The sequence below is a fragment of the Habropoda laboriosa genome, unplaced genomic scaffold (assembly GCF_001263275.1).
Source record: "Habropoda laboriosa isolate 0110345459 unplaced genomic scaffold, ASM126327v1 scaffold76, whole genome shotgun sequence".
NCBI lineage: Eukaryota > Metazoa > Arthropoda > Insecta > Hymenoptera > Apidae > Habropoda > Habropoda laboriosa.
In genome coordinates, this window is record NW_017100184.1 from 667,954 (window position 1) to 695,087 (window position 27,134).

Below are 27,134 nucleotides of genomic sequence, written 5' to 3' on the forward strand. Positions count from 1 at the left end.
TAAAATAATGCCGTGTATTATTCGTACTGCTCTCTTTTATATTACGTTTTACCTATAATTACCATTTGATAAAATGTTTTTTGTTTCCTTCTTTACAATAACGTCGTGTACATAATGCAGTAATAATACGCGGTGTAATTTATTCTAAGAATTGTCGGTGGTATATAATTTATTATTATATCATGAAAGACAGGTCTTTTATTTTTCCATTCCGTAGAATTGAAAACATTAATAGTCTCGAGACCCAAGGAATACACGCATTATAATTTGAGAAAAAAAGGATACACAATTGCAGTGCACCCTTTGTGACCGCTGCCTTTACCGGTATAAAACTCATAACTTTCTAATAGACAATACCTTAATTATGTAAAAGTGTTATTAACTATAAAACGGTTATGAAACCATAGACTCTAAAACCAGCAGTAATATTGTAAGCAATGTCGTAAATGTGGAATACGCTCGTTTGTTCACAATATATCATGAACGTACTGTAAAGTTAATCGTAAAAAAAAAAAAGAAAAAAAAAAGGAAACAAAGATAAACTAAAACATGTTCTTGGATAACAGGTTTTAGAGGTTTGAAAATGGTAATAAATCGCGAATACAACATTCTTTCGAGGAACTTAAGTTTATCTAACGGCTAGAAACAATCCATGAACACTGACGAAACATGCAAGGACTTGTATAAATATGATGATCGCGGTATTGAAAACAAATTGTCTCCGTGTATGAATAACGAATTCTACCATTTGTATTCTATCGATACACTTCCATTTTTCTAAAGGCACAAATTTTATAAGGAACAAGAATAAGAGATAGCGTGACGGCTAAAAATTGAGAGTGGGACGATCGCAGCTTACATACGTCGTGGAATATTGTTTCAACGTGGTACTATTAATGTATCATTGTTACTAGTCAAAGACAATGTGAGCACAATGTTAATGAGCGTTCTTTCAGAAAGGATGCTTTTGATACGAAGGTCAAAAATTGATAATGCTGGAAATGGTGTGAATGAATTCTAATACTTGAATCTCCTAATTATGCAGTCGCATAAAAAGAGCTACCACGTATCTTATGCAAATAATATCTGTGTGTCATTATTACATGCCAGTTCTAATAAAACATTGCCAATTATCTTTACTTTTGTATTCCTACTTATACACACAAAAAACAAGGCTTATACTTAGTTTTACAATGGAATTGGAAAGCTTGCAGTTAATTTTAATTAACAAATTTAGATATTAATTTTGAACAGTATTTCTTACTGTTATTTAAAAATATAGTTTCACGAAATGACAATTATTAGGTGCAGGATAAATCTAATTAGCAGAAGATATATTATTTTGTTAACATAATTGAGGCAAAATGATTGTTTTGTCATATATAAAAATATAATTTCTAGTCAACATACATATTAGGTGCCTTTTAAGTTTGCTTTGATTCTGAAAGATTTTATTTTATAATTTTGAACAGTATTATTTGTAACAATATTAAACTGTGTTGGTGTTCGTATACCCCATGTATTATAAAATAGATCTTTACATACAATTTACTGTGTATTTTATTACAAGGTATAAAAGTGATGTTCTATTTTAAAACATATTCTAAATTATACTGTTGTTATGCTACATAATATTTAAAAAGAGAAAATTAAGCGATAAACTTATATGTATTCATATATGGTATTACTCATACATATTATCAGTTAAATTTAATCATTGTTGTATAATACAAAAATAAAACTAACTTCATTATTTTTGACAATATTACTTTTTTTTCGTATGTATGTACAATGATTTCATATTTTGATACAGCTTACTCTGCTTTTTTAATTCCATTGTTATGCTAATTGCATAAAAATTTGTAGTTTAATATTTATACAAATCCAATGATCATATAACTGCAAAAGAGACTGTCAGAGGATATCATTTTGTTATAACGTACCCAATCATATTTTCTTTGTATTTTTTTTTAAGCACTAGGAGAAAGCGGACCGCTGCTATCTTTGCAATATTATGTATTAGTGTTTCCGTATTTCCAGTAAATTGATGAGGCACATGTACATCACATAATTTGATCCCAAATTGTACATACATAGAAGTGTATAAAAAACATTAAAATGTATTAACTACGTAGAAATGTACGATACATACAATTTAGAAAATGATATGTGGAAAATTCTAATATCCAGTGTTAAGTACGGGTATGTATGAGTTTCGAGGTGCGTGATTCTGTGTATATGCGTGTATACGTTTCCCACCAGAACATAAGAATTACATAAATGTATACATACAAACAATCATCACAATATATATATATAAATATACATATTTCTGATGGTATAATTATATTGAATGGGCCAAAGTTGTAACAAACTTATTTTATTATTAAACCTGTCCTGTTTGTAAATATTAAGAAATGATAATGTACTACTTAGTCATCTCGTAAATATAAACAGGATAACTGAAGGCACATAATTTAAAATCATTACTCACACTTTTTTGCAACAGTTTTGATGTTTTTTAATTCTTAATGGATGGAATTTTCTTTTGCATTTATTACATGCAACAAGCTGAGATTGATGTTCTTCCCAGTTTACTTGAGCTTGACTCAGGTCTAGGACAATAAATATGTGATAATTATTTTAATATTTGCATTCATTGTTTGCATCGGTAAATGAAGTATTTATTTAATCTTTCAAGTATATTTCAGCCATTTACCTATAGGCATTTGAAGAAGTTCTTCTTCTGTTATAGTAACATTAGAAATGGATAATGATGTATCATGAGTATTACAAGGTATTGTTTCACTGTTACCATGAACTGGTGTTCTAGGTAATTCACGTTTAGGTTTCATAGGATTAAAATCAGGATCATCATGCTAGAGAAATAGAAAAAATAGATCGAGAATGTTTATTACATACAACAGATACATTTTAAACGAATACAATACCTCATTTATGTCATCTGATTGCTTATCATTATGTGTTTGTATTTCCTGGACATTTATTTGTTTTCTCGATATTTTTGAAATTTTATTCGTTATTTTTTCTGGTGTTTCTTTTAAATTATTTACCTTTGAGACTGAACTAGTAACTTCTTCTATAAATATAAATTTTCAATTAGACAATTTTCTATAATTACTATTTTCAATTTTTAGTCAAAGGTCTTACTTTCTGAATCAGTATCACTACCAGTATTTGTATCTTTGACTTTATCCTGTTTAGATTTCATTTGACGTCGTCTAAGAGATACCATACCACTCATTACGTTTTGAACAATATTTTTCGTTCGTTTTTCTATTTTTTGAAGTTCCTCATTCATTTGCATTTCATTAGAGCTGTATTTCCTTAGTATGTGCTTTTCTATCTTCACATCATCTTGTCTATGTTTATCTTCGTTAGAGCTGGACCTGAGTTTTCGTACATATTGAGAACCATTTACCTGAAAACTGTTTTTCTTAGGTCTACCTTTTCTCTTTGTTACAGTTTTCTGATCATTTTTCACTATTTCTTCAAGTTTTCCATTTTTGTCTGTTTTTGTTTGTTCTTCATCAGATATAAATGTTAACTGATTAGGGCAGCCAAAGTATAAAGATGTTGATTGAAATTCTTCCGTATTAAGAGCACAGTCCTGTATCGAAGCATTTGGAGAAAAGAGACTCTTATGTGCATTATTATCTATTATGTGTTTATTCACTAGTTGTTGGCTTTTCATCTGTTTATGTCTTAATTCATTAGGCACCAAATTTTCTGTGTCTTGATCCATGTCTTGATGCTCCTAAAACATTATATTTTTAATTTGGCACACAATTCGGTATAAATATTATAGATTAACAAGAAAGATAAAAACTAATCATTTACCTGATTTTTGCAAGTATCATTATTACATTTACACCACTCTCCACATTGAGTATCTTTTTTTACACAACCACATATTTTAGAAGAACATTTCCCTTTACAATTACATCCACGTATTGCTGCTTTATTACTTCTTCTCTGTGTACTTTGACTTTGTAAGGGTTTCTGCTTTGTTTCATTATGGTTAACTGTTTTATCTATACAATTAGGACTTGTTGTAGGTGTTATAAACTGTGAGATACTTGATGAATTTTCACTAGTATATTTTCGCAAATGGTCATTTTCAATGGTAAGAAGCTTCACTTGTTCCTGCAAGCGTGCTATTTCTAACATAGTATCAATTTCACGCGTTTGTGTCCCAATATTTCGTTTTTCACTGTAAAAAAAATTATATTTGTTTAAATGCTACAAGAAACAGAGGGTATGAGAGAAAAAATCTAATTTCTTTGGACATTCCATAAAGTTAAACTTAAATAAAGCAAACACTATTGTTTTTATATTATATTAATGTCACAGTTAAATCAGTGTCAGTTTTAATTAAAAATGACAAAAATAGTAAATAAAAATTTATATGGAATTCATATTTCGAAGATTTACTAAGAAAGCATTAAAATAAATAACGTACGCTTTAGCTTTTGTTGTTTTTGACATTTTACGAATTGGAGAATGCCAAAGACTGCTGAAATTGATTAATGGGAAACTTCAAATTTCACCATACCAAGGCACAGGAATCGACGGTTGACAGTTTCTCCAGTTTGAATTCTGATCATGGTGGTAGTAGAGTATTCACTGTATTTTAACCATTTATATAGTTGGAACATTTTATTTTAACAATGTATACAATTATTTAAAATTTGTATACTTGTGCAAAAATCGCGCAGCACATTTTTAATACGATATCCTTTCTCCTCCAAAGGTGGCGCGTTTGTGCTTTAGAAAACATAAACAATAATGGCGACCACGTTACAAGATATAAATGCGATATTTGAAACATTCAATATAATTATCAATGCTGTTGTATTACAAAAAAACCTGTCTATATTTTATACGAAAGCTTTATTTAGATAAAAAATATCTAGGTTGGAGCATATTCAACGTATAATTTAAATGAAAAAATTTTCTTTTCAGAATATTTATCGATAGATAATCGCACAAGGATGTTTTCACTTAGTTGGGATTTTTTAAAAAGGTTTTCAACAAATATCCGTTCAACGGAACAACTTCAACGTAGTAACAATGAGAAAGATTCGTTTCCACTTTGCACTGCGATAAATAACCTCGTAACTCATCATTATTTTTATTCTACTATTTTAATTATGACATAATTAAGGAAACGTATCGCGTGTAATAAAAAGTATGGATAACATGTGATACACATCGATATCTGTTACGTTTAAGAGGTTGCGTGAGGAATGTCAAGACGTTCCTCAGAGTCGGGGTGCATAATCCTATTTACTTTAACTGATCTCGACGTATTTTCTAGGAAAAAATACGGCGAGACGTTGATCAGAGCGAGGACTCGATTCCTTCTTTCTTTCAATCGCGGTGTCTGAAGCTGTACGATTAGATAAGACTACTCGGTTCATAGTGCGTCCGAGATGCAGAGCGCATAAGAGACCAAGAGACTGGAGGACCGGCCTCAGTTAAAGCTGTGTGTGCATACCGGCGAATTCGTTGGCAAATCTCTAGCAAGTTTTCAGCTGAAAAATCAGCGTGCGCTTCGCGAGTATCGTACATGTGCCTCGTGTATGTTCCTCCACTTCGCGCATCGTTCGTCTCTCCGAAGCGTCGATCACATTTGGAACGAATCAATATTTTCAATCACATTTCTGTAGCAAGAGAAGCGAAGAAATGAACGTTCTTCGTCTCCAAGTTGTTCTCTGTTCTGGTAAAAACTGAGCTATGAATCCGTGCTTGAAGAGAAAATCGCTGTACGAGACGGGCTCGGATTCCTCGTAATTAATCGATCGGCGAACCCATTGGAGAATAAAGAGAGGAAAAGGAAATCTTTAGAATGCCAGCCTGTACCAGCGAAAACGTCTCGAGGTTTTGGACCTCGAGTCCACCGATCTCCAGAAGCAGCAGCCTGTCACCACCTATACCCAGTTCACCTCTGTCCACCTCGCCGCCTTTGATATCACCGATCTCTACTTTGAAACGTTCCGTGTCGAACGTTTCAAACTCTTCCAACACATCGAATATCTCCCAATCGTCCAACTCAACCACACCTACTGTCATATTCTCAACGAGACGTCAGCAACAACAACAACAACAACAACAACAACAGAGGCTACAGTTAAACCATCAGACTCAGACTAGGCAAGGACAGAATCATAATCGGAATGACTGGTTCTTACTGAAGATCCTTACAGCGTATATAGGTGTGTTATTTGGGATAGCTGAAAGCATCGTTAGCGTAATAAGTTACGTGATCTGGGCACCAGCTCTCGGAGCCTCTATTTGGGTTTACATGCTATGGGTGATTTTTCAGTTTCCTCTCACTGCTTTCAAGTGGTTTCTCACAGTGCTCTACATGCCAGCTTCCGAAAGATCTCGTAACAAACGTTGCGTCCTGATCAGCGGCGGTAGCACGGTGCAAACTGTCCACCTGGCTAGGAACTTTCACAAAGCAGGTGCCAGAGTGGTGATCTGCGAGCTGGACGGTTTGTTCGGTCTGGCGAAATTCTCAACCGCGTGCTCCAAGTTCTACACGATACCGAAACCAGGTCCTGGTAACGCGATCGAGTATATCAAAGCCCTGAAAGACATTGTTCAGAAGGAGAAAGCTGTGTACTATATCCCGGTGAGCGCCAGCAACACAGCCTACTACGATGCACTGGCGAAACCTTACTTGGAGGTAATGGGTTGTGAGTGTTTCGTGCCCGGTGCAAGTGAAGTTACAGCTCTGGACGATACTCTGGAACTTTTGGAAAGATGTCGCGTAGTTGGTCTACCGATTCCTTGTCACACAGTTTTATGCTCGATGCAAGACGTTTCCAGGTTGTACGAGCAAAATGCATTCGCCACGGGAAGGTACTTGATGCTGGCCGCTGGTCCGACAGGGATGAGAGATCGTAGTAAAATAGTGCTTCCTCCAACCTTGAGGGAGTTTCGAAACCAGCAATACGAGATCGGCGAGAACAAATCTTGGGTCGTAATTCGAGACCCTAGCGGGAAACATTACATCACTTGTACGACGGTGAAGGGTTCAAAGGTCGTGACAAATGTAACTTGCTTGGTGGACGAGGAGCGAGGTCTAATTCCCGAAGAGCGGGCAGAAGTGAGTCAATGGTTAGAGAGATTTTTCGCTCGTTCCTTCGGTACCAGGATCAATGGACATTTGAGCTTTAGTTTAGCCATGACAGAGGAAGGAGAATTGGTACCGATCAGCTGTAGGGTAGGTGTTAGTTTGCCGTACATTTGTCACACTAGAATCCATCCTCGTTTGGTATGGAAGCCGTGTCGACATTTCTCCAGGCAGAATTCCGGAATTCTGAGTCCATCGGATTTGCTACCGGATGCGGTGGCCTGTGCGCTGAAACGACCAGGTGGAGAAACGGTGCCGCATTTGATGGGTACCGTGCTCGACAAACGGGAAGCTCTGTTCACTTATTGGGACCCGCTGCCTTACTGTGCCTATTATCATCTTCAGCTGCCATTCAGACGTTTCGCGGGCATGCTGCGGGCGCAGCCGGTCCAGCATAATCCACCATTAGCGGTAGTGCAGTAATTTTAGCTAAGATAACGCGATATCTCTCTCTCCCTAAACGAACACTAATGGAGTATGTTTTTTTGAAGCAGTCGCGGCGAACGTCGCGCGAACATTGTCTCAGCGAGAGAAAACAGAATGGGATAAGCTTGGACGAGAGACGCGTTCGTACCGCTTGTTGGGACAATCATAAAACATTCGGACGTCTGTCGTTCGAGAAACGAGGTTCAAGGGGGTTTGAGTAAGTTCACGTGGGACAGCCAGTATTCGGAGACACCGGTCGAATGAACCGTTCCAGCGATTATGAGAGGAAAAGAAAAAGATGAACCAAGTGGTACGAGAGAGAGAGAGAGAGAGAGAGAGAGAGAGAGAGTGTGTGTGTGTGTGTGTGTGCTTCGAAAGGTCAAGTTTGTATTTATCAATGAGAAAAAAAAGGAGAAGAAAATATACACGTTCGAATCACGTGCTATCGCCGCCGAACGCGCCACTTTTGCGCGCCACGATTAATATAATGTTCCTATCTTCGTAGACTGGTGCAACGAGGAGAATACCGAGAGTAAAAATTTCCTAGCTCTCGGGCATACAACAATTACATCGTGTTACCTAGCGCGCAAAATGCACACCACGCTTTTTTTTTTCTTTTTCACTTCTTTTATCACGTTCAAGTCAGATTTCTTCCTTCGCGTTTTTAACCGCGTCGAGACAATTTGAACCTTCGGACCCTGATTAGTTAGATAAGCAGAGACACACACTCGCGACGCGCACCTACACGCAGAGAGACAGACATTACGAAACAATTTTATATTTAATTACCTACACTTCGTTTACGTTAAGCTCGATAATTTGTAAATAACGTTAACTAAACTATAATTCAATTAATAATCAAGCGAACTGTCTCGAATATTCTCAGAAAAAACTGTGAAAACGTGTACATTTAAGGACGCGAGCAAATTTTGTAAATCAACGGAAAATTCTACCCGTGCGGAATTTCTGTATTTTGTAGTATTTGATATTTTATAAGGAACTGGACTCTGAGATTCTCGTGTGTAAATACTCGTGATGCATATTATGAAAATAACGAAACCTGATCAATAAAAATTCTTCGGAACGTAACGTTTTCTTTGTTTCTCACGTAGTACGTTTCTTCCACGTAATTCGATCCCAATTGGAAGTCGAGAACAATTGAAGTTCCTTTCTCGGTTACTCGAACTCCGCAAAATGATCGATTCGATTTACGAAGAACCGATTGGACGAGGAATGGGGTACGATGGGTTACGTGTCGGTTACCTGATTAAAGTCCGTGTTCTTACGTCAACGTGGGCAGGAAGTAAGGACCAAAGATTAAGATAAATGTTGGAAATTTTCGCGTCGTTAGAACGATTGGACGATGCATTGTCGATAGAGTGATGGATCGGTATACAAACGGTATCTGATGATGTATCAATAGCAACAAACAAGTTCTATAAGAGATACACGGACGAGTTTAATCGGTTATACTTAGACGAGAGGGCAGAACAGCTTGACACGGACTTTGAGATGAACGGGGTCGACGGTTCGTGAGATGTTGTATTATCGCGGATCTGCTTTTCTCCTTTTCTGTCCAACTTTTTCTTTTCTCTTCCTTCCCGGCAAATCTTTATCGCCACCAGCTGTTGTCAACTGTCTCAGACGATCCTACAATTTTCTTACTAATTTCTCTCCTCTCTCTCCGCCTCTCCCTTCACGATCGAAATTTATTTCACGATCGTTCGTTTAACTTGACGTTAATTCAAAGACTCGAGACTTCATTTCGGAAGGTCGACGATTTGCGTAACAGAGTGGCGGAGAGGTAGGGCTGGTTCGTATACAGGTCACCGTGAATTTTCGTGATCACCTGACGTTTATTTCGCGTAATAGTACGACGAAGGATCAAGAATGATCGTAAATACCATTGATGGCTCGCACGACAGGTAAAACAGGGCGGAGGTTGTTTTCACAACGAAGCGGGATGGAAGATGGTGATTCGGAGAGGCAGCTAGAAAGTGTGTAACGCAATCTTATCATGCGATAATATTGAAATGGAGTCGTCCTTGGCGACGGCCGGTGAAATAAATCAATACGTAGACCGCTCCATTTTTTTTTACATTTCATCAGGGGAAGGCACGTCTTCCGTTGAAGATCGCGTGGATTTCAATGGCATCCTGGTGTACGGACGACGAATTCACTTGGTTCACTCCTACGAAAAGAGCCGAAGAGTCGTTCGCAGATCTTGGAGAAGTTTCGCAAGTGTATTTTTCGGCACTTTAAACAGCGAAAACGGGAAGAGTATCGAAATGTCACCGAATCGTGTTGTGTCACCTGATTTTGCAGAAAAAAAATGCTTATTTTTCCCTCGACCCCTGTTATCCGAGGACAGGCTTCTCGCGATTATCACGATTCGCTCTCTTTCGTTTCCATAGTTGAGTTACCGATTTACCAATTCTTCGAATTCACCAAGCTGATTAATTTTTGTTTACGATCGTTTGCAATTGAAGAGGAAAAGAAAGTAACACGAGGAGCTTGAAGTCTCGAAAAGAACGATAGGATAGGAGGAAAGGTGATACACGAGAGTAGATTTCAGAATCGCTTCGAAACGAGCTTAACTCGCGGTTCTTTTTCATCGAGACCCGTCGAAGCTGTTCGTTTGCGGTTACGTTACGGTCGAGAGGCTGGGCAAGAGGAACTTTAAAAGCCGTTAACTCGATTTGTCTGCGAAATAACAAGAAAGAAAGTTATTTTCTTGGGTAACGCGTACCACGTGGTTCCAGGCACGGGGTTCTGTGAGAACAGATTCACCTGACTCGCATACCAATGGTCCGCTTACTGCCACCACTTACGCCTTACTTGCCAATTTCCTGCTGGTAAGAAGCGTTTAACGCGTCGATACGATATCCTTACACGAAAACGACGCGTCGATTAAGCGTACGAACTCTTGGAACTCTGGGTCCAGCGAATTTTCATAAAAACCAAAATATTTATATACAGTTATCGTGGCATATCGGAATGTACCGAAATGATTCGAGGATAATTCTGCTCGCTGTATACACAGAGTACGCTTAAAAGTTCCGAGGTTGCGTAAGAATTGCCTGAATTATCGAAATTGTCACGCTATCTGAATTTCCAAACACACGTTTCATAGCCTTTCGTCACGTCTGACTATTTACTAGGCTACTCTACTTAAGCCGCGCAGCCTCGCAAGAGGAAATAGTTCTCCTTCACGTTTACTTTCGCGTGTACACAGTCGAGAGAAGAGATATAGCGAGTTTGTATATTAAAGCATATTAAGCGACACCCAGTATTTTACGTTTCCGACTGAAACTTAATAAAAACTGTGTGTAGCATACTAATCCGGCCTCGACTGACTGTATCTCTTCCACTAACTGCACGATCATCTTTCACCATCGATTATCTCTCGAGACACCTTTCGGTGCTTTCAAGAAAGAAACTTGACACAGGTGAAAGTGATTCTTATCACGGTTGCATGGTGAAAAGACCGGTTGACAGAGCCGATGGAAATAACAGTAAGCGCGCGGAGTACGATGTAAGATAGCAGGCGTGTGGTTGTATCTAATCTTCGCGACGGCGAAGAAGCATCCGGCAGGGAGTGTGCAACGAGAGTAAATACTGTAAGCACAGAAGGGGGAACTTTCGGTGTATCGATGGTTGGCTATTAATACAGTGGAGTTGTTGGTGCTACAAGCAGCATCGTTCTCCTTCGATAATACAACGGTGTTTTCCATCTGTGACTGTCACGTGTAAAATCGGTCGTTCTTCTTGGCGTTTTATCTCGGCGACCTTGAGAGTGGACGAAACCTGGACGAAAGAAGGAGGATGAGGCTGGTTGGGTTGTTTCTCCTGTTGAGCCTGCTCTATGTCGCAGCGTACAAGAACGAACAGTGCCAGAGGAGAACGGACGAGCAACTTATCTGGGAGTACGACGTGAGAAGATCGTACAGGATCGGTGCATATCAAGTGCGTGGCTGTGTAATACGAGTCGATGACCCACCACCTACTGTGTCTATGACATTTCAGCGTCGTCGACCATTATCGCTACGTGTTGATTACAACGAATTCTGCCGACCAAGAGAATTATTCCAATTTTAGTACACGTTGTTTTTACTATCGCTGATTCGATACACTTTCTCAGCTATTTTAACTCTACCGGTTGGAATTATCTTTTGGCAGCGCGAGCTCGGTCGATTACTGTCTAAGAAACGTGTCAATTTTATTCAAACGAGTTTGTTTAACCTTTTGCATAATTCTCACTTAAAATATTTCATCTTCCAGGTAAAAGATTGAGATAACCGGCCAGATCGTTGTTATAATATTTCGCACATTTCCTATCCGTGTTTGCCTCGAGTTTAGAATTTTCTTATCGAAAAACTACTAAAATTGGACGATATCCCCGTTTCGGCAAGCAAAAGGTCCACAGAGCGTTTATGAAGTGAGAGTAGACGAATTGGTTGGACGATGCTTTGAACGTTGATTCGTTTTCATTGCAGGAAGTCGAGGCGGAGTATGGACCAACTGGTGCGACAATCACGTGCATAGGAGTCGATTCCTTGTCAGAGGAGAACAACGGAGCCATGTGGGTTACTTCCGGCGGGATAGGATACAATTTTATAAAGATTAAGTTCCGCTCGAAATACTCCAGAGGACTTCATTATCGAGTTTACGTTTATGGAAAACCGCATTCCATCAGGAAATCTTGAATTTGTATCTGTAACATTTTACAACGATAATTGTCGAAGAATGTATCATCCAATGGCAACTATATAAATTCTTTTTCTGGTAAAAGTATCGCCGAGACACGTTATCGTTGGTTATTATTCCGAATAATTGTTTTCCATTCGATGACACCGGGCGATCGTAAATCCTGCCGTTGTCATAGCGCGGTTGGTAAAGCTCGAATGTCGTGACCGGAATGATTGGCTCGGATAAAAGTTTTCCACGAAGGTACACGGAGATCGAGAAACCATTACGACGAAGGGGTACCAGCCACAGATTTCCTCCGACGACGGCGACAAGTTCGACGAATAACGAATCGGGAGAAATATTTTTTCCAAGCGTGCACGAAACCGCCTGACGACCCTCTAACTTCCTGCTTCGCTCGGTGATTAAGAGAGAGCAAAGAGAAGATTAAACTGTACTCGAATAGGAAACTTCCCTAAACACCTGCACACGTTTCTCTAACTTTCGATAATTACAAATGGTCCGAGGGATTGTCCAGCTTCTTAGATGGTATCGTTGTAAATCTAACGCGAGCAAACCACGATACGACGAAACAATTTCTCGACAGCCTAAAAACTCGGTGTGTCGTAAATTAGGCGACGTACACGGCGAGTACGTTATCACGAGGGCCGTTAACGGGCGTCGTTAACCGACAAAACTAAGTTTACGACACTAGGGAAATAATAGTGGTATCGGCAAGCAGGGGTGGTCGTCGTTGGCGTGGACACCGGTAAGCACGCGATTACACGCGATCGGGTAGGAGCATCGCGACGCCGGCGCCGACTTGGACGCCGACTTGGACGCCGAGAGCGAGGGTTAGAGGTTCAGTGAAGACCAGCCGTTCGTACGCGTCGAACGCGCAGTCGAAGCTCGTCGGACGTTGACAGGCCCTGAAGAAACCGTATCGCCGCCAGCCATCCTCCGTCATCCAACTCCACACATATTCCCTCTCTCCCCTTCTTTATCTCTTTTTCTCTAGATACCGCCGATACTCGTCGTCTTTTTGCTACGACAAATCGTTCAAGATGTCACGGGTGAGTTGTCGCGGGGAAAATAATCGCGATTATAGTAGAACTTTGTTTGCCCGTAAATCACACTTGCCCACGAGGGTCTCTGCACGTTGCTTCGTTCACCGATTTTTCGACGATTCATCCGCCAACCTCTCCTATTAGCTGAGTTATTTTGTGAATTAACCGAGTGTCCATTTAACACGTCGTTTCTTCGCAACCTACCTCTTCTTTGCGTTAAACAATAATGTTTCATTTAAGAATTCTGTACAGCACAGTTGGAACATTCGTAGCCCGCGTTATCACGAAGGAGAATCGAACACTTGAACTATCGATTCTCGTAACACTAAGTGGAATGTAATTCTAAAGTGTAAACTCGACGGTGCCTCGCCGCGCAATTAATCAAGAGAATCTTCGATCGTTCGCCGCGGAGAAATGAGATAATTATCGTTACTGGTTAACTAGTTTCGCAGCGGCTAGGATTGATTGACTCCTTCCATTAACTCACGGACCCCGGTCTACCAGGCGATATTCACGGAGAATCGAGTAAACGAACACGACACCGGTACTCTCGCGTTTCCACTCTTCCACCGGATAATCATCTCTGACCTATAATTGCCTATCGTTAACTACCATTGCCGATCTAATCACCACGCACCAATTACTTTCTCCGATGCAACTAATTCCAGTCATTCGTAAAGAGACACTCACTCGAGGCTTTTTCTTCATTTTTTTTTGCGACGTTAAATAATCCTCGCTTGGTAAATAATTGATCAAGTCAGAGATCAGATCTATGGGATCTCTATAAATTTAGAATTTTAATTTTAAGTGTTAATTTTAGAAAATCACCTTTTAACCCTTTGACAGTCTACGGTAAAAGGAAGTTTGCCCAAGTTTCACTCGGAATAAACTGTCGGAGGATTAACACCGCCCTTTTCTCTACGCAATTTCTCCTCTGTTTCGTCCGTTCGCACAACTCGACAATTTCTCATATTCTCATTTCCGGTCTATACTATACCGACAGACGATGGAATGATAAATTCATTGACCAGTGGCCAGTTTCGCAGCGGTGTGACGCATTGTCAGAGGGGCAGCTCGAATATAGCAATTTGGCTTCGTAAGAAGGGTAGATACTGCCACGTGTCACAAAACCCTACTCGTGCCGGCTAGCTTATCGACAACTGTCGCACGTTCCTTAAAGCTGAACTCTGCTCTTTCCAACACAATACGATATTATTTCTACGTCGAAAGAAACTTGTAGAATTTCAATTGGAAAATTTAACGCAGCCAGAGATACGTTCGAAGAACACTGCGTATGGAAGAGTATAATTTACCTACGCAATCAGCTCGCACATATGTCGCCTTTACACCTGATCGATATTGCTTCGCGTGATCATCGTGCACGCTTTCTTCCTCGTAAAAGCTTGCTACCTTTTTACAATTTCAACGTGCAACTTGGCAATGGCCAAGTGCTAATCGTGTTACAGACAGAAATACGAGCAACTTATCGTCGTTTAACAAACACCAGCTTTATCGTCCCTCGTGTTCCCTAGCAGTACGCTGTTTTACACGCTTTTTTACACGCGAGAGTAGAAGACGAAAAGAAAGAAGAAAAAAGAGAGGGAACCGTCTGTCTAATCAATTTGCATGTATGTAACTACTCGCGAGTCACACTTGGCTCGTATATTTCACTCTCGCAATCGTTTCTCTACGTTGCGTGAGTCGTATCGCTGAGCTGGACGAATCGTCACGTCCAGCTGTCCTTATTAATTAACGAGATCCCGATACAGAAACTCTATTAATTTCACGCGGCGTTGTGTTATAAATATCTGCGTGCAATCGGAATCTCGCTTCCTCAATGATTCTACGAATACGCGTCGACGTCGGCGGCGGCGGTGCTCGAGATAATCAGGCAGGCGCCTTCGATAGTTCGATCCCATACAGAGTCTAGTATCTAACTGGACATTGACCGTTCTTTATTTCCGCGGATGATTTGCATCGTTTCTGTTTTCCTTCTATGCTCGTAGAGTAACAGCCTCTAATCCACGGATCCGCCGATCGAGCAATTGGATCTCACGCGTAAAAAGTGGCTGAAATTGAATTTTTATTGATTTTTTTCAGAAAATTTATCGCTTGACTTATGTTAACATATTCACGAGTTATCGTGTTATTTTTAAGTTACCACTTGAATGTAACGTGACGATATTTTTATCGAGTCACCTGAACTTATTATCGTCAGAAATGAGGAACGATAAATGAATACTTGTGCTCGGTAAAAATGCAAATTAATAGAAAGTGGCGGTGGTTTGAACGACGTTCAACTATGAATCGATTCGGTATTCGAAGTATGTAATCGAAGCTCGTTCTCCCATGGTCAAGGACGAGTACAGCCGTCCCTTTGTGAAACTATGTGACCGTGAATTCTCGTGCAACGAGCCCGGATTCTCTCACGCTATGCCTATTCGATGCACTTATCGGCCAACTTGGATTCCGTTCGACCAAAATTTTTCCTACCATTTCTCGCTCTCCGTTTACGCTGATCGTCGATTCTTTGAAAATATTCCAAATTCTCACCGGCGAATTAAACGTTCGAGACGTTCTTCTTTGCGAGAGGTATCGTGCGAAAATCACGCGACCCGATAACCGTGTGTTGCTCACGAGTGAAACAGATCGAGAAAAAGGAGAAATTATGGGAGAAGAATGTGCTAAGAAAATCGACGTTTTTATACATCTTTCGTCGGAAACTTTCAAGCGAGAGAGAAACGTGCTTGGAAACAGAGACACGAGTGAATGGAAGATCGTAGAAACGAATTCTCGACTTTGTTCTATACCGATGGGGAAAAAAACGAGAGGCAGACGAAAAAACGGCGACGAAGGAAGAGGAGATGGGAGGAGGATGAAACTATCCCGTGATAGTGAAGAGCGAGAAAAACGAAACACTCACAATATGACATTGTTGTTATCAACGGCGGAATAACGTGAGAGAAGAGGGAGGAATATGATGGACGAGGTGAAGAAGTCTGTGACCCACACGTAGCGTCTGCAAAAACTCGTTTAGATAGTCAGCCGTGCAGTTCAATCCGGTTTGCTCGTTTCCTTCGCCGCTTTGACATGGTTCAAACTCCACACCACCGAGCGCGATTACCGATTTGCCAATTTATCGCGATCCAATGGGACTCGACACGATCGTACAATTCTACGAAATTGTTTCTCCGACGATAGAACGTATAGTTTCAGATCGTTTAAACAAAATCGAACGAGATAACACGCTCTGCAGTTTTCGTTCTACAGTTGATCGAATATCTGACCAGTCTCAAGGCTATTCCCCTTACTTTCTTGCGATCTTCCTAATTTCCTCTTTTTCAAAAGTTTTCCAACAGTGAAAAAACGATTCTCTTTGTATAATTGAAACTAAGTTCCCTTTGAGTTCCTTCAAGTTCCAATTGAAACTAAGTTGAAATTAAGATCTCTTTGCGGTCCAAATAGTCCAAGTTAGTCCGCATTCGTTTGGTCACTCTCGGGCAGTACCGTCTAGTTTCCCTTCATTTCAATATTTCAGCGTAATATTAGTTACAAAATACTAAGTTTCGGTGTAATATTAACGCATAAAAAAAATGGTTTATTGTCACTTATAAATTATAATTCATCATTATACGATATCCGAAGGCAAAAATTCTTATGTTGAGTCTGACTTAACGAGGACTGACGAGGTTAACAGTAGAGACAGTTCGATTAGTACTTGAGGGGTTGAATGAGGAAATTTATTTAAAATAAGTTGGTCGAATTGGATAAATTTGGTGGTCCCGTGTTCCCTGATATCGGGCAATTACGAGCGGGACCGAGTTTCGAACTGGATATATCGTTTCGAGCCAGGACACGAGACCGAAAGTGGCTTGGAAATTGTCGAGTTTGTAGGAAAGTTTCAGGCATCGTTGAACGACCGAGCGGTAATTGTTATTACTTATCGACGCGGAAGATCGAATGTACCCCGACGCGGTTTATCTTGTCGTGATTATTAGTCCAGCTGCGAGATTCACAGGGGGGTTGGCTCGAACCACGGTTTTCCATGCCGCGTGCAACTCGTACGTTGAACTTTTCAGACTTGATTTGCACGCGGGATTGATCATGCCAACGTACCATCGCGGAATCTTCAACGCGCTAACTAAACAAGACGTTGCTCTCTTCGAAACCAACCCTATTTTGTCGAAATTTTACATTCCAATGTGCGAGAATGTACCTGAACGATTGAAAAAGTTCAACGAAACAGAAACGAAAGAGATGAGGTTTTATAAAAATAGGAAGAAGTTGGCTATAAAAAATGGCAGTCTATAGATCATGAAGAAAGGCAGCAATTTATCTTCGCACTAACTAAATAAGACGTTGCTTTGTTCAAAACCAACGCTATTTTGTCAAATTTTTGCATCTTTATCCAAGAGAATGTACCTAAAAGATTGAAAAAGTTTAATGAAATGGAAACGAAAGAGATGAGATTTTGTGGTAACAGGAAGAAGTTGGCAATAAAAAAAAAGGCAGTCTATAGATCGCGATCGACAGACAGCAATTTACCTCGTCACGATTTTTCCATCGTCGAACGGATACGGCTAGGCTTCCGATGAACAAGCGGCTAGCTCCTCGATTTTCTTTCTGAATAGGTCGGAACCATCTGCACCGATTGAAAGTTGTGTGTACGAAATCGTAGAAAAGTTGGAACAGAGTATTCGAGGGGTGATATCCTCGCGAGGAGCCAGTTTGGCCATATACATATCGATTGGTGCCATTCGGTGCCTGGCAGAGGGTCGTGCTTCTTCTACTTCCATTCGCGTAGCTACCGGATACGACAATGCTTTAACAAAAGAGGAAAATCGAGAAGTATGACTATGCTCGGACTCGTTTCTCCTTCTCGATTCTCCCGTAGCAATTAAGATGCTCGTAATTCTTTGGAACTTGAAGAGCTTCGTCATGCTTCAACTCTCTCTTATCTATTACGTACACGTACTGAATTTTTGCGAACTGAAAGAATATGAGACGGAGGAAAAATGAGAAATTCTTGGAAGTTTTACGTCTAGCGTGAGATTAGTTTTCTCGTCGTTGATAACGATACTTTTCGTCAGCTTTGTTTTGTTTCGTCTGCATATATGTACTTACGTTGGAGATTAAGCTGACCTAATGTAACCGTAACTGGATTGGAATACGTGCCGTGGTACACGAGTCAGATGTTACGAAAGTCATCTTCATCTCGACGTTTCGTTCTTCGTTCCTTTTTCTTTCTTATTGTTGTCTCTACCGTTGTAGAGACGCGCGCGTGATCATTCCCAGGGGAGGAGAAAATTATGTCAAAGATCGTGTACAGAAATTCTCTTACTTTCCTTTGTTTTTGCTTTGCAAGTGTACACCGATGTCTGTTATCTTGCACGGCAGATTTACGTTTCGCAAATGTTAGCAATGGAAAGTTAGAGCTCGCGAAACGATGCGATCGTTGAAAACAAGAATGTTTCAAGCGTTGTAAAAATATGTTCTAGCCGTTGTCCAAAGGTATTTCACAATTATCGAGAGGACAGATGGAAAGGCGGCGACCACCGTTTCTCAGAGGCCCCAGTAAGACGAAAGAGGTATAAAAGCAGATTTTTTTACATTTTTCCTATGCTCTAACATTTAGGTTTTCAATGTTAAAACATGTTGCTGCTATTCACCCAGGAAAATGTAGGATTAAGAGTTGGACGTTAGCAAGATTTTTGGCGGGAAAATTAGATTAGTATTTTTTTAATTTTTCTGCCAACTGTTTCTAATTCTTCTGCCAACTTTTTTTTTATTAATTATGAACTAAGAAAAAGTCTTAAACAATTAGTTCGTTTCGCAATAAATGCAACCAACTTAAAAAATCGAAAAGTCAGAGATAGCATGCGACCATGATTGTATGCATCTATAGATGCAATCATATATAGCTTACTAAGCAACTGTAAACAATAAACAGAAACATAACCTCAATCATGATTTCACTATTTTATATTTAATTCAGAATTTACACTATTTCATTATGGTATATTCAGAAACACGAAAAAAAGGAATATAATATATGACTGAAATGAATAATACCTGCATAAACAAGTTGTAAATATTTTTTTTATTTTGTACATACTTGTTTATAATATGGTGATGATATGACAACGAATTTAAGATACGATTGCGAATTTTAAATCGAATAATGTAGTATAAGTATTTTTAGAAATGCCATTTGGCATTTCCAAATACGGAAATACCAAAATGGCATTTTAAACTGCCAACCATAGAATGTTGCATTATTTTATGAAACATTAGTTTTTTTCATAGGTAGACAAAAGTACAGGTAGTAAAATGGATTCCACAAGCAGTATAATTAGTGGAACAGGAGATCGTTTAAGCGAGGAGGATCTTTCCCCAGATGCATTGGTCAAGCAAAATTTTGAACTACGACACCGGCTTGAAGAAGAGGCTGCCAACTACAAGAGACGTCTGGATACATATAGACAAGCACAACAACATCAAGCTGCACTTGTTTCGCGTTTACAAGCCAAAGTAGGCCCTGTTGTAGCTTGTGAAATTGGATTTTACAAAATATATTAACAACTGGTATTTGTAGGTATTACAATATAAGCAAAGATGTTCAGAACTTGAAAATCAAATGGCAGAAACTACTACATATGATTCTAATAAAGTTACAAGTTCTGTAACAACTTCCCAACTTCCTTCAACATCTGCCCTAGATGCAGCCCATCAAATGTTAAGGGAAATACGTGAAGAACAGATTCACGATTTAGACACTGCTTTAAAAAAGCTTGCAGAAGAAAGAAAAAGGTGCCATTTCTTTCTTGTGCTGAAAGAAGAAATTTTCTAAAGTGTATATTTAAGTACTACTCTTTTTCTCAGATGTGAAAAACTGCTACAATTAAACACCACCTTGAAAGATCAACTAGAAGAATCTCATCAAACAAATGAAGCACTTACAAATGACCTGCAAAAATTAAGCAATGATTGGGATATTTTAAGAGAAGAATTAGCCATCAAAGAAGAAGAGTGGAGGGAAGAGGAGCAAGCTTTCAATGAATACTATACTTCAGAACATAATAGATTATTAAACCTTTGGCGCGATGTTGTTTCTGTAAAACGATTATTTGCGGAGATAAAATCTAGCACAGAGAGAGACTTGTTGAAAATGAAAAACAGCATAATTTCTACTTTCAATGACGTTTCTTCGGCCTGTAACAATACAGGATTTGCTATGAGAATGCAAGCAGCTATGCAACCAGTGGTACATTTATGTTCTTAATCAATTCTATGACTTTACGATATTCGATGTTAATCGCGTTTTAACTTTGTCGTATTTTAGTTATCCCATCAAGTTCAACAGGTACAGGAACAAGTAGCAACAGATTTGAAAACAGAGTTAACAGCGGTTAAACAACAGTACGACGTAGCTCAAAATGAAATTCGCATAAAAGAAGATAAAATTAATCAACTCATTCGTGATGTTCATACTTTGGTAAATACAAAACGTAAGGCAATGTTAAGATACACGTAAAAGAACGATTACATTCTGTATTCAGGAAGAAAGATGTGGGGAGGCTGAAACAGAAGTGCACCGCAATTCACGTTTACAAGACGACATAGAAATTTTACAATCTGCATTGAGAGACATAGCGCATGCTGTAATCCAAGATGCGGAGAACCGCGAAATCGAATCTAATCAAGCGCCTCCTCATCTTCATCTAACACCCACTGGACCAATCCCTCAGAGATCACCGAAAAGAGGTACAAGAAGCAACACCATTCCAGCCTTTGCTGAAAGTACTATTAGTGCTGTGCAAGCAGCCCTACATAAGTATCAGTTGACTATACACGAGCTTCAGGTGTGAAGATTTTATATTGTATGTTTTGGTAAATTGTAAATGGCGTAAAGTTTATTTTATAAAATGTTCACTTTATTGTCTAACAATATGTTTTAATAATTCATTAAATCAGGTGAAATTACAAACTAATAAAGAACAATTGCAATCAACTCGAAAGCAATGCGAAAGCGCAGAAGAAAATGTTAAAAGTTTAGAGAAAAGGGCAGAAGAACTGATCACTGAACTAGACGCAGTGCGATCACACTGCTCGCAACTTATTCAAGAGAAAGACATGTTACAAAAAGGTCTGGATACTGTAAGGATAGAAAAAAATGCACTTGACAAAAGCAGAGTGGAAATTAACAGTATGGTGCGGTATATTTCCTTTAAGATAAACTATACAAGTACATTTTACATCGTTTAAATCGACGTGAAACATTTATTTTTAGATGGAGAACCTAAACAGTGACTGTGAAAAGTTACAAAAAGCAAACAACAAGTTACAAAAACTTTGTGATAACTTGGAAGATGAAAAATTATATCTTCAAACTGAACTCAATAGATTGTCCAAAGATGTAGAATTGCGGTATGTTAAATAAGAATTATATTGTTTCTTACTGCTATCGGTTGATACTATTAAAAATTCAATTATCAGGGAACTAAATCTCCGCTCCGAAGAAGATAGATGCAGTAAAATGAGAGAGGAGTTGCTAACTTTACGGGAAGAATTGAACAAAGCGTATCTTACGAAAGATATGTTGGAACAGCAAAAGCTAGAAACAGATGGATTAATTTCACAAATCGAGAAAAGTAAAGGTGACTTGGAACTAGAATTGGAACGTGTACTATTAGAAAAATCAGATGTGCAAGAAGTTTTAATGAAATTAGAAACAGTTTGTGGTAGTCACGAGCAAGAAAAACAACGATTGCAAGAGGAACTAAAAAAGGTAACATTTCGAAAAGTATTCTTGATATAAATAGCTAACAGTGATTTATCAACATCAGGTAACAGAAGAAAAGAATAAATTAGCAAGTCAATGCACAGATCAACAAGGCGATTTGGGTTCTTTAAGGAAAGAATTGCTTCAAGCGGAGCAAACAAGACTCGATTTGGAATCAGAAAAAGTAACATTGAACGAAAAAGTAAAATTCCTGGAAATTGAAAAGGAAAAGGTCGAGATAGAGTTAGCGCAAATTACGCGCGAGCGTGGAGATTTAAGTAACCAGTTGTCAGTTTTAGCACGAAAGAAAGAAACGTTAAATGAAGAATTAATGAGAATGAGACAGAGACTGGAACAGGCGAACGAAATGAACGGAAGAATAAATCGAAGTCTGGAAGACCTTGTGAAAGACAACGAAGAGAAACAAGTGAATAATATAAATGATGATTAATGATGTTGTTTTATTGTTAATACGTAAATACAATCACTTTATTCGTATAGGTTCTTCTGGAAAGCAATGAGAAAGAAGTACAACGACTGCAAGAGCAACTTGCGTCGATGCGCAGTGAGAAAGAGACCTTAGAAGGTGTCTTATTCGATACACAAACTAATTTAGAAAATATGCACGTGAAAAAAACGCTGTTAGAAAAGGAACAAAAAGAGCTGTTGATAAAACAAGAGAGCCTGAAAGGACAAGTGGAAAGACTATTAAAGGAATTGGATAATAGCGAGAAACGAGCACAAGAAATAAAGCAAACTTTAACGCAACAAACCGGTGATCAGGAAGCTGAATTTCAACAGATTATTTCTAGCGTGAAAAAACATAGCGAGGATAGCATAAAAAAATTAAACGAGGAAAAAGTATATATAAATACAGATATTCCGATTATAATATACATGCAATTGAATTAATCGAACTAATTTCTAGGAACAAATAAAAATCAACTTAGAAAAACGACTTCAACATTCGCTGTTGCAACTTACAGGAGAGAAAGATAACGAGATAGGCCAATTGCAGCAAAGGATAGATGAAATGCAACAGCACATAGAAAATTTGTGTCAACAGCACGAGGAAGTTCTCCTTAGAGCAGAGAATGACAAACAGCAAGCACTTCTTATAGGTGATAAATAGGTGCATCAAAGATAAAAATGTAGTATTAATTACATTTATAAAATATTTATTTACTTGCAGCACATCACGATCAGCAAGCATTAGTGGAAAAGCTTGAAGGCGTTCTTCGTGAAATGGAGGAAGAAAAGAACAATGTAGAAAGAGTTAAACGGGAAGCTGCAGCCCGTGCTGAACAAGAACGCAACAATACAAATCAGTTACGCGACGAATTAAGTCGTCTTAAAACAAAACTGGACGAGACTAAACTTAAAGCTGACGAAGAAAAAATAAAACTGGAATTAAGAATCGAAGAACTGTGGAAAGAACGTGAATCAGCGCAAAGGGAATTGGAAGAGTTGCAAGTTCAATTACACATGACGGAAGATAGGGTCGATAGTTTGCAAAATCAGTTGCACGAAACGATTAGAAAGCTTAAAGATGGTAAATTTTATATTTATCTTTAAAATTGTCGTGTTCCTTATTCCCAAGGTAATAAATGTATATTTTATAGCTGAAAATCTGAACGAAACGTTACGCAAAGAATTAGTGGATATCAGAAGGCAATTAGCCGATTGTACGTACGAAAAAGAAAAGTATAACAGTAGCAACAAAGAATTGCGCGAGCACGTGAAACGTATCGAAAGTGAAAAAAGAGAACAGAGCAGAACGTTGGAAGAATCGTACCAGAAAATTGCAGGTAGTATATACATTTGGCGATAAATTATTTTACCGTTGTATTATATTTATTTGTATCTTTTTTTCTGGCTGATTTTAAAGCATTGGAAGATATGAAAATGAATATAGATGCAGAGAGGTCTCGTCTCCAAGCACAACTTCGTGACATGGAACGAGAAATGTTACAACTACAAAAACAACTTCATTTTACTGAGAACGAATTGCAAAAGTCTCATCAGAACAATGCACAGGCACAAAACGACGAAAAAGAATTGCAAGCTCGATTAACAAATGAGACGGAAGAAAGAGAACGTTTGCAACTACAACTGCATCAAGTGAAGAAACAGGTAAACTATGAAACGCTTTATAAAACAAGACGTATCCTTATTCGCAATTATTTTTGGGCAGCTGGTAGATGTGGACAATAGTTTGAAGGTAACGAGACAAGAATTGGGAAGATTACGTTCACGAGCGGACGAAGAGGATGAACGTTGGAGATGTAGAGAACAAGAATTAGTGGCTCGACTCGACGACAGTCGATGTCGTGAAAGAAAACTGGAGGATCAAAAACATAACTTGGAAGTTTGTTTAACCGATGCTTCTCAACAGATCCAAGAACTCAAGGTAAGATACTAGTGAAAAATTTCATTCCGCAGTAATAGAATTGGAGATTTTTCTGAAATAATTGAATCAGGCACGTCTTGGAGGATCTGAAGGGCGAGTTCGAGCTCTAGACGCTCAATTGTCGCAATTAGAAATAGCAAAGAAAGAGGTTGAACAAAAATTGAGCAGTGTTGGTTCTACTTTACGCCGAATCGCGGGCATACAAATGGATGGAAGTGTTAATATACCATTTAAATTGATGAGTCCATCGAGAAGATGGAGCCCAGCAAGAGGTATGCAGCTAACGCGGTGATATAAATAATTTTTAATTAATATATTCGCTTTATGATGTAGCTCAAGATCATATAGACTCTAGCAGAGATGTAATGCTCGACATCGACCCTGAAATTGTTAGGAAAGGTGTGCGGTCCCTCATGCAGCAAGTAGCTCAAATTGAACGTGAAAGGGTAATTAGGCGCAATTGAATATCATAGTTTATAGTTGTTAATTTTATACAGTACGGTTACTCAAATTTTAGGATGATTATAAAACTGAATTGTGTAACCTGAAGAAGCAACTAACAGAAAATCAAGAGATTCAAAATAAATCAGATATGCAAATAAACAATTTATTAACAAATATCAGAATACTCCAGGATGAAAAAAATTCGTTGGAAGTTAAACTCTCTCAAAAACAGAGTGGTTATGAGATCCAGGTACATTTCATCTATAAAATTTAAAAAGTATGCTTCGTTATTTATAAGTATGTTTCAGTTAAACGCTTTACAACAAAAAACACAGGAATGTGAGCAATTACGCGAGAAGGTGGCCAATCTTGAACAGTTGATTAGCAGTAGTTCAGAAGAGAAAACACAATACGAAGTAAACATATTCGATATTTTTTTGCTGAAATAAACTGCTTCTATTTCAATAATTCTTATCTACTAAATCGATAATTTTTCAGGAAAAGTTAGATAAATTAAAGCAAGCCTTGAACAAAATAGAAAACGAAAAGCGTAACGCGCAAGAGGAACTTAGTAGAAGCGAGTCCCGTGCTACAAAATTAGAATTACAAAGAATGTCACTGGAAGGGGATCTTCAGAGGTTACAAATGATGTTCCAAGAAAAAGATGCAAATATTCATGTATGTTAAAATTTTCGATTTCGCATAGAAGTGGTAAATACATTGTTTCTTTCTTTAACGTTCCCAGAAATTACAAGAACGAAATGATATGCAAAATCGAGCGATGGCAAGTTTGGAAGAACGTTGTGCTTCCTTGAAATCTACAGTGGAACAACTGCATCTTGTCCTAGAGAAGGCATCTAATACCGAAAGCGAATTAAAAAATGAAATTAATTCGTTGCAGCACAACATCATGGAATTAACAAGTACTTTACAGACTTCTAACGACAAGAACAAACAGGTATCGACATAAAAATAATAGAATGCGATTATTACACGTTCTAACACTATTATGTATTTTATTACAGTTACAAAAACAACTTTCGAATGCTGAGAATGAACGCAGAATTTTATCGGAACGCGTCGAATCATTGCAGCAATCTTTGAGCGACCTAAAGCATACGAATCAAACGTTGACGGATCAGATTACTCGTCTACAAAATGAATTAGCAAATAACGAAGTACAACGATGTGCCTTAGAATCTCAATTGAGAATAATTGCTTATCCACAAGAAGAAAGTACGAACAAAGACGAAGAACTATTACGTCAGCTCCAAACAGTGCAGAGAGAGAGGAGCGAAATGAGAGGAAAATTGGAAGCCCTTAATGATAAAGTAAATATTTGTAGGGAGAGAGGTATTAATACGAACATTCATGAATCTGTTTGTATTCTAGGTAAAATTGTTAGAGGCCGATAAACGTAACTTAGAACGCCAGTTATCGTTACTTAAATCGACTAATCGTAGTAAAAGCTATGAACGTCCTGAGAAAGCGCACGTGGAATTGTTAGGCACGAGTTTCGATACAGATCACTACGAACAAGAAAACAGAGAATTGAGATTAAAAGTTCGTAGATTAGAAACACAACTAGCTGAAAAGGAAGCTGAGCTGATAAGAGTGAAATCAAGTTACAGTCATACACATTCGATATATGATTTCTCGAGGGATAGAACGGGAGAAATAGAAAGACTTAGGGCGGCACAATTGCAAGCGGAAAAATTGTTAGAGGCAAGAGAACAAAGTCATCGTCAACAGGTGTTACGTTTAGAAAATCAGGTATTAACTTTCATCCATGATTATATATTTAGGGCTTCTATAAATATATATATTTATGAATAAACGTATAAACAATAGATACAAATGCTACGCGAACAGCTTAATCAAGAAATAAAACGTCGACAATTATACGTATTGCGAAGTTCAAGAGCTGGCAGAGAAATGCAACAACTAAGACAAGCCCTGGGCGATTCTTTGAGAACGGTAGCGCAAGATCCGTCATTAGATGCAGTATTACTAGAACACGAAGCTCGAAAATTAGATTCTACTCTGACAAGTACTACCAGTTTACCACCATCGTTAGCTTTACCTCCTCCTTCACCATCTTACGATAGATCTTCCACACCGGCACAGCTCAAATAAATTACAACATTGTTTCAG

General features: G+C 38.5%; 4 protein-coding genes across 5 annotated transcripts; 3 read left to right on the forward strand and 1 right to left on the reverse strand.

The window, feature by feature from the left end:
* Positions 1–2,490: 2,490 nt before the first annotated feature.
* Positions 2,491–4,509, reverse strand: LOC108579315. The gene is made up of 7 exons (XM_017942821.1): positions 4,484–4,509; positions 3,862–4,234; positions 3,172–3,778; positions 3,054–3,100; positions 2,952–2,996; positions 2,720–2,879; positions 2,491–2,615 (listed from the first exon to the last, which is right to left on the reverse strand). Exons 1-7 carry the CDS (start codon positions 4,507–4,509, stop codon positions 2,491–2,493), a joined length of 1,383 nt encoding a protein of 460 aa, XP_017798310.1.
* Positions 4,510–5,603: 1,094 nt separating this feature from the next.
* On the forward strand, positions 5,604–8,591 carry LOC108579410. Of its 2 annotated transcripts, none has more exons than XM_017942939.1 (2): positions 5,604–7,576; positions 7,657–8,591. In XM_017942939.1, the coding sequence occupies exons 1-2, from the start codon at positions 5,873–5,875 to the stop codon at positions 7,810–7,812; spliced, it is 1,860 nt and encodes a 619-aa protein (XP_017798428.1). In that variant the 5' UTR covers positions 5,604–5,872; the 3' UTR covers positions 7,813–8,591. The 2 variants fall into 2 exon arrangements, with proteins under 2 accessions (XP_017798428.1, XP_017798429.1); XM_017942940.1 differs by having other exon boundaries at positions 7,660–8,591.
* Positions 8,592–11,416: 2,825 nt separating this feature from the next.
* LOC108579316 lies at positions 11,417–12,297 on the forward strand. The gene is made up of 2 exons (XM_017942822.1): positions 11,417–11,557; positions 12,088–12,297. The coding sequence occupies exons 1-2, from the start codon at positions 11,417–11,419 to the stop codon at positions 12,295–12,297; spliced, it is 351 nt and encodes a 116-aa protein (XP_017798311.1).
* Positions 12,298–13,336: 1,039 nt separating this feature from the next.
* LOC108579409 (rootletin) lies at positions 13,337–27,116 on the forward strand. The gene is made up of 26 exons (XM_017942937.1): positions 13,337–13,350; positions 18,843–18,932; positions 19,651–19,875; positions 19,940–20,154; positions 20,227–20,608; positions 20,687–20,839; positions 20,904–21,206; positions 21,319–21,555; positions 21,635–21,771; positions 21,841–22,132; positions 22,191–22,553; positions 22,628–22,987; positions 23,055–23,247; positions 23,319–23,678; positions 23,749–23,934; positions 24,015–24,259; positions 24,321–24,536; positions 24,607–24,808; positions 24,870–24,982; positions 25,054–25,230; positions 25,289–25,396; positions 25,479–25,658; positions 25,726–25,938; positions 26,006–26,311; positions 26,373–26,753; positions 26,832–27,116. The coding sequence occupies exons 1-26, from the start codon at positions 13,342–13,344 to the stop codon at positions 27,114–27,116; spliced, it is 5,931 nt and encodes a 1,976-aa protein (XP_017798426.1). The 5' UTR covers positions 13,337–13,341.
* Positions 27,117–27,134: the final 18 nt, after the last annotated feature.

What these genes read in the sequence shown, in the direction of transcription:
- LOC108579409 (XM_017942937.1), top strand. An exon ending in AAAAATTAAACGAGGAAAAA is followed by an intron (nt 22,988 to 23,054) that starts GTATATATAAAT and finishes ACTAATTTCTAG; the next exon opens with GAACAAATAAAAATCAACTT. An exon ending in AAAAAGATGCAAATATTCAT is followed by an intron (nt 25,659 to 25,725) that starts GTATGTTAAAAT and finishes TAACGTTCCCAG; the next exon opens with AAATTACAAGAACGAAATGA.
- LOC108579410 (XM_017942939.1), top strand. Translation starts at nt 5,873, where the DNA reads ATGCCAGCCTGTACCAGCGAAAACGTCTCGAGGTTTTGGACCTCGAGT. An exon ending in AGCATAATCCACCATTAGCG is followed by an intron (nt 7,577 to 7,656) that starts GTAGTGCAGTAA and finishes GTTTTTTTGAAG; the next exon opens with CAGTCGCGGCGAACGTCGCG.
- LOC108579315 (XM_017942821.1), bottom strand. Translation starts at nt 4,509, where the DNA reads ATGTCAAAAACAACAAAAGCTAAAGC. An exon ending in TAAATAATTTAAAAGAAACA is followed by an intron (nt 2,997 to 3,053) that starts CCAGAAAAAATA and finishes ATAAATGTCCAG; the next exon opens with GAAATACAAACACATAATGA. An exon ending in AATCAGATGACATAAATGAG is followed by an intron (nt 2,880 to 2,951) that starts GTATTGTATTCG and finishes CTATTTCTCTAG; the next exon opens with CATGATGATCCTGATTTTAA.
- LOC108579316 (XM_017942822.1), top strand. Translation starts at nt 11,417, where the DNA reads ATGAGGCTGGTTGGGTTGTTTCTCCTGTTGAGCCTGCTCTATGTCGCA. An exon ending in ACAGGATCGGTGCATATCAA is followed by an intron (nt 11,558 to 12,087) that starts GTGCGTGGCTGT and finishes TTTTCATTGCAG; the next exon opens with GAAGTCGAGGCGGAGTATGG.